The following is a 6,121-nucleotide window of genomic DNA, read 5'->3' as shown; positions in this document are numbered from 1 at the left end:
ATGTTTTCCCCCGGATTTTCTCGTACGGGAGATGCGAGCGAGGATGAAGGAAGAGATTAGCTCAGATCTGTAAACAAATACGACGGTATGAACACACGGTGACAAAATGAAGTGGCTTTCGTCAGTATAATTTAGTTTCTTCATTTGTATGAGCTGTATATAGTTGGTTCTATGCATGGAGTTCAAACTAAGGTCCATTTCGGTGTTTTAATTTAGTTCTCTACGGCAAGAAAACAAAAGACGACGACTGGCGGGGCCTCTTCCACTACAACTCTGAGAGACCTCCTACAGTGAATTATTACTCGTGATTCACCAAAACGAATCATTTCATCTCAGTACTCCCTCCGCATTCATATTATTTATTTTAAATTTGTCTAGATACACCCTGTTACTTATTTTAGATTTGTCAAGATACAAAAGTGTCTAGGCCGTATCTAGACAAATCTTAGATAAGTAATACGGATAGGATTTGTGTACATACGGATTTATCTAGACACGGGGAGAGTACAATACATTGTTTCTTCTACCAAGACCTCCTTGTCATTGCAGTTTATAGGATCAAGCAAGTTCAGAATTTAAGCAGCACACTCCTACTTTTTTAGACAATAATATCGCATTGCAGTAACAGAAGTGTTCAGAGATTCAGTGGTTTGGGAATGGCCAGCAACTAAAAGTTCAGAGATTGAAATACGCTTCAAATGCTGTAACTGGGGGGAAATAATATATGTGTAACGCACACACGCATTATAGCTTCCGACACGGCATCGGCATTGAACAAGCAAACACATCCAACCCACACATCACTTTCGAATACATCGGATCCACGCATCACCTTCTCTTCCTCGACCACAACACGCTCAGACGAACCAACTCTTCTTCCTAGACCACATGGCATCACCATCTGTTGATAGATGAAACAGCATGAGCATTCCATATGATCAGAGCACCACTAGGAATACAAGCCTACAAAGTAACATAACAAGCATCAAATATATCAATTGCTGCATGTGATGCATCAAGTTGACATAGAGGTGACTATCGCATTGCCCAGTAAGTGAATTACATGAAAAGAAACAACATCACAATCAGGGAACAAGACTTCAAAATATGCACTTTGCAACTGTCCTGATGAGCACATGGCATCAAGCCACAAGCTGAAAGTTCTATGTGTGCATATCATTAAGCAACCTAGAGTTTATACGATAAGAATGCACTATGCTGACTGAGTTATTCAAGAAGGAAACAAGGCCATGGGCTCATAGCAGATGCAAGAGCTGGGGAGCTTGATAAACCAGATGCAGAGGAGACAATAATGAGGCTAAAAGGGTGTAGATCAAGAAAGGATATGATACAGCAACATAAGGAACCAGATTAAATACATTCTGACCAGGGAAACAAAAGCAAAAGCTTAGTGGTGTATCCATGTATACAACTTTTTTGTTGTTTTATCTTTTATGTCTTGGCGTCTACACGGCTGTAAGCATAAAGTTACTTGTCCAGATCAGCTGGAAGTAATGATAACAATAATATCATTATGCCTATGATTACTTGCATTATATGTCACCTCCTTCCTGTTTAGCAGATCAACAGCACACAATGGACACACAACCCAAAATAAATAGTTCCATCAAATTGGCTTGCAGCAATCCATATTCATATGTGAAGCTACTAGACGAACTATTTGTGTTTGATACTACTGATTTCTGGAGTAAACTGTAGTGGATTGGAATCACAAAAAAACAAACTGCCAGAACTAACTATTTTTTTCCCAAAATGCTGCTCTGAGCAGAAACATGGGCTGTTGAAATTTGATGATTTCTACTCATAGACAGGTTATATATAAAATAAAGAAACTGGAAATAATCTAATGATGTGAACAACTATTCATATATAGTTCAAATTTCAAGGCCAAGGGCAGCTCTGGAGTACTAGAATATTGCAACAAAGAGGCTTCACAAGATAATAAACAAATTATAGTAGTTTTCCTGAGTCTAATGAGTTTCCAACTGCACAACAAATTAGGCATTAGATTATCACCTAGATACCCACCAACAATATTTGACCCGCAAACAGCGACGCTTGCAAGAAATAAGCAGAATAGAAAAGGAAATTATGATCAAATAAATACTTCAATTGTATTTTTGTTGTTGTTGTTGTTGTTGTATAACACTGAGATGAAGTTAAATAAAAGTAAGCAGAGCAGACAAGATGCTGACCGCTTCATATAGTTGGCGCACACAATGATGGTGGAAAGCCAACATATAGTTGACCAGGTAAGGTGGCTTCACTTAGCTCCGCGAACAACTCGATCTGCAATGTCTTGACGTCCACCGAAAGTAACTCAAACTTGGGCTTCTCATGTGAAGATCTGGTGTACGTCCGGGCTCCTATGAACAGGTATCCCGCGCCTGCCCAAAGCAGAGCAGCACCCTTTACCGGCAACGGGATGACCTTCTCCAAGTGCCATTTGTTGTTCCTCAGAGAAGAATACGTGAGCAAATACGTGTCGTCATCTTTGCTGCACCTGTCTTGGACTTTACGCAGCATTCCGAACATTCCTTGTGCCGCCTCGACAATGACAAATCTGCTACTCCATTCTAGTTGAGGTGGGAGGTTGAGAGCAGAGGACTCCATGGTGCGTGGATCAAGCAGGACCAACTTGTTCAGGAAGAGCAGACGCCAACTGAAGCGTCCGTGGACAAACTGACGAGTAAACAGCCCATCCTCAGCGGGCGGCAGATCAAACAGCTCATCCTCAGGAGCTCTCCATTGGTAAAATGGAAGAGAACGCCACTGCCCATCCGAGGAGGAGAAGACAAGCAGAATATTCATTCTGCATTGCACCAAGCACATCACCCTGAATGATAAAGGGTCCTCCTCATCATCATCACCCGGAGCAAGGAAAGTCTCCAGCTCAAAAAGCTCATTTTCACGGACCAGCGCTTTCAGGTCGCCGGGGACGGCCGGCAGCAGGGTGTAGCGGCGGTGCACGGGGTCGCACACGGCGAGGTCCCTGACCAAAAAATTGTGGTACCGGAAGTGGCGCCCACCAAGAACGCTGTTTTCTTCCTGGACTGGGGCGCCGGCGATGAGGGCGCGTCCGTCGAAGAAGTCAATCGGCCTCCAGGTACGGCCGGCGGTGGAGGGGAGGAAGGAGGAGCAGGAGAAGTCGAAGCCGGCAAAGGCGCGGGCGGCGACGGCGGAGGGGTGCGGTGGCTGGGCCTGGATGAAGGTGCCGTCGCGGACCACGCCGATGAGAGGCGGCGGGTGGAGGGCGCGGTAGCGGCGGAGGAAGGCGTGGTCGGCGATGAGACGGCGGAAGGAGGGGCACGCCGCGGAGGCGCGGGCCAGGTCGGCGGCAGCGGGGAGGCGGAGGAAGATGTCGTGGAGGAGCTCGTCTGGGGTTCGGAAGATCGGCGTCTCCGGCGGTGGTGCTTGCTGCGGCGGCGCCATCGTCGGGGTGGCCGGCGGCGGAGTTGGGGATCTGCTGTATTTTTCAGTACAAGTGGAAGTGGGGATCTACTGACAGAATGGGCATCTCTTCTGCGACTTCTTCGATGGGCTTGCTGAGGATTGGGCCTCGTTCGTTTTTATGGCCTTTTTCCATCTATTCATTTAGAGCCTGGTGAACAACCTACTGCATTTTTTATTTCTCAAAAAAAAACCTACTCATTTTTTGGAAAAAAAAATATATGTTAGTCACCCTAAAAAATTCATGTTAGTCCCTGTAAAAAAATTCATGCAAGTCTAACGGTGGCTCATTTCCGAGGGAATGATTAACATTTTGGGTTAATATCTTTGCTAGGAGCATAGCTTTGTTGTTAATAGTTTGCATATGTCCTATTTTCGCAAAAAGAAGTACGACGACATCCAGGTTTTTGAAGTTCTCTGAAGGTCTTCACCTGAACAAGTAATAAATAGCATTTGTTTTTGGCGATGCCAAGCCTTTGATTGAATTCTTGAAAACTCTTACTTGGTTTGTTCATGGCGCGGAGTTGATTCATACCATGATACATGCTTACAAATATGTCATATTTTTGTTTCCACGCGGCATACATTCCACACACAAAACAAGATCATTGCAACACGATGTCATGTTGTTGTCTCTCTTCCCCAGCTCATATTCACGCAATCTTAAACAAAAGTATCATTTTGGCTAATTTGCACTTCCATGCACATAAGAATTTCTCACCTTAATAATATTTTAGCATTACCAAACAAAAAAAGAAAATTAATGTGTCTAGTGGCCATTTCATCCAGTATGTTTGGGAGCAAATCCCAACTTTTTGCACTCATTCATGCTCCAAACACTACAACAGACACAACCATTCAAGTACGGTGGGGATAGACGTCGACTGACAACGTCAACAACGTGAAATGGGCGTGGCTATGTCTCGCCTATTGCGAGAAGGTACCTCGCCTTACCTTAGAGGAACCCCTTACTGGGCTGGGCTAGTGCTAGTACATTACCTTTTCTATTTTAGTTACATTCATTTGTATTTGGTTCGTTCCATTTTTTACTTATGTTTATTCATTTGAAATATTCTAAATGCATATATTTCAAAAGGCTAATTTGCTTAAATTTTTAAAAGCATTCATATGAAATGCTAGAAAAATGGTCACACTTAAAGGATGCCAAGCGATGAACATGTGCTAGGGCGTATTTGCAACTCGTTTAATCCATGATTATAACTCCCTCCATAAAGACATATCAGAGCATTTAGATCACTACTCTAGTTATCTAAACGCTCTTATATTTCTTTATAGAGGGAGTACCAATGAATAGGATGTAACTTCTCTTTCCTTGATTTTGATGGTATACGGAATTTCTGGTTTTCTTTTCTACAAATCCAGTTATCTAAATTGACAATAAGAAGCAATTATCATGCATTTAAAAAATATTTATGTAGTGTAGAAACATGTCCGTGCAACTTATAGCAAATATTGATACCAGGCGAGCAAGGTGGAACCCATGCAATGGGATGAAGCGGGAGGTTGAACTCATGAGCTACAGATCTGGTGCTTGTGGTCAATCAGACGAATGAACAAATTTCGGATGACGTGGCTGATTGTGAGGGTAGGATAATCATGTAGTGGGGGGCTCCTATTTAATTATAGTAGATGTACTGACTTGACACGTACTAGTGCTATCCTTTTGCTTGGTCACGATACACAACACACCTTTTTATTTTATGTTTGAGTATTACTATGGAGTCATTGATTATTTGAATCATCGAATTTTATGGTCGGCTGCCAACGAACTAGGAGCATGCTTGGATACGTTTTAGTCCCATGACTAAAAGTAGTGGGACTAAAACTTGCTAGTCTCACCCATGCTTGGATCCAAGTACTAAAGAGACTAAAATCTAGTTATTGAGCATTTATTATCCTCCAAACCCTCCAATCCAGAACTAAGGAGAGGAATTAAATGAGGAGAGAGAGAGCTAATACATATTTTAGTAGGTTTCCCATGACTAAAAGATTTTAGCCTCAAGACTAGTGCTAGCCTCTCTTTAGCCAGGGGTGCTTGAAACTTTAGCCTCTAAAAGAGACTATTTTTAGTCAGACTAAAAATAGTCCCTTGTATCCAAGCACCCTCTAGGTATCACCGAGTTTGCAGCTGCTACATTATTATTGAATTACATGACTCGCTTGGATCCCAAGGTGGTTAGTTTACTTTTGTTGCGTAAAGCTTTGTGTCTTTCTTTATCACTACTGAAATTAGAGAATTTGCCGCCAGCTTATTCTTTGCCACCAGCTCACAAAAAGCAGGCGGCAAAGAACCGACTGACGGCAAAGACCCTATTTGCCATCGGTCAATTTTGCAAAGAGGTGGGTAGGGCCCAGTGGAGGTCCAAACCCTGATGGCCCACCAGCCCCACCTCTCTACCGTCTGCTAGCGGACGACAAAGATTTAACTAGGTAACGGTTGTTCCCCCGCCTCCTCTCTCTCTCTGTTCTCTCTCCCTAACCCCCAAGCCCAATCGCGCGTCGCCAGTCAGATCGCCCCCAACCCCCACTGCGTCCCCGATCGCACACCGCCGCCCTGCACCCTGCCGCCACCCCCAACTGCCCCCGTTCCCGACCACAATCCGCCCCGGCCCGCCGCCCGCTGCCACCA

General features: G+C 43.9%; 1 protein-coding gene across 2 annotated transcripts; it reads right to left on the bottom strand.

Moving 5' to 3' along the window:
• Positions 1-574: 574 nt before the first annotated feature.
• LOC119282615 lies at positions 575-3,492 on the bottom strand. 2 transcript variants are annotated; one of them, XM_037562784.1, is made up of 2 exons: positions 2,217-3,492; positions 575-963 (listed from the first exon to the last, which is right to left on the bottom strand). In XM_037562784.1, exon 1 carries the CDS (start codon positions 3,451-3,453, stop codon positions 2,221-2,223), a length of 1,233 nt encoding a protein of 410 aa, XP_037418681.1. In that variant the 5' UTR covers positions 3,454-3,492; the 3' UTR covers positions 575-963; positions 2,217-2,220. The 2 variants fall into 2 exon arrangements, with proteins under 2 accessions (XP_037418681.1, XP_037418680.1); XM_037562783.1 differs by having other exon boundaries at positions 575-901.
• Positions 3,493-6,121: the final 2,629 nt, after the last annotated feature.

Source organism: Triticum dicoccoides, chromosome 3B (assembly GCF_002162155.2).
Source record: "Triticum dicoccoides isolate Atlit2015 ecotype Zavitan chromosome 3B, WEW_v2.0, whole genome shotgun sequence".
In the NCBI taxonomy this organism is placed as follows: Eukaryota; Viridiplantae; Streptophyta; class Magnoliopsida; order Poales; family Poaceae; genus Triticum; species Triticum dicoccoides.
Note: the sequence above shows the minus strand (reverse complement) of the source record. Positions and strands in the feature narration are given on the sequence as shown.

Coding starts and splice junctions, on each gene's coding strand:
- LOC119282615 (XM_037562784.1), bottom strand. CDS start 3,453: ATGGCGCCGCCGCAGCAAGCACCACCGCCGGAGACGCCGATCTTCCGA.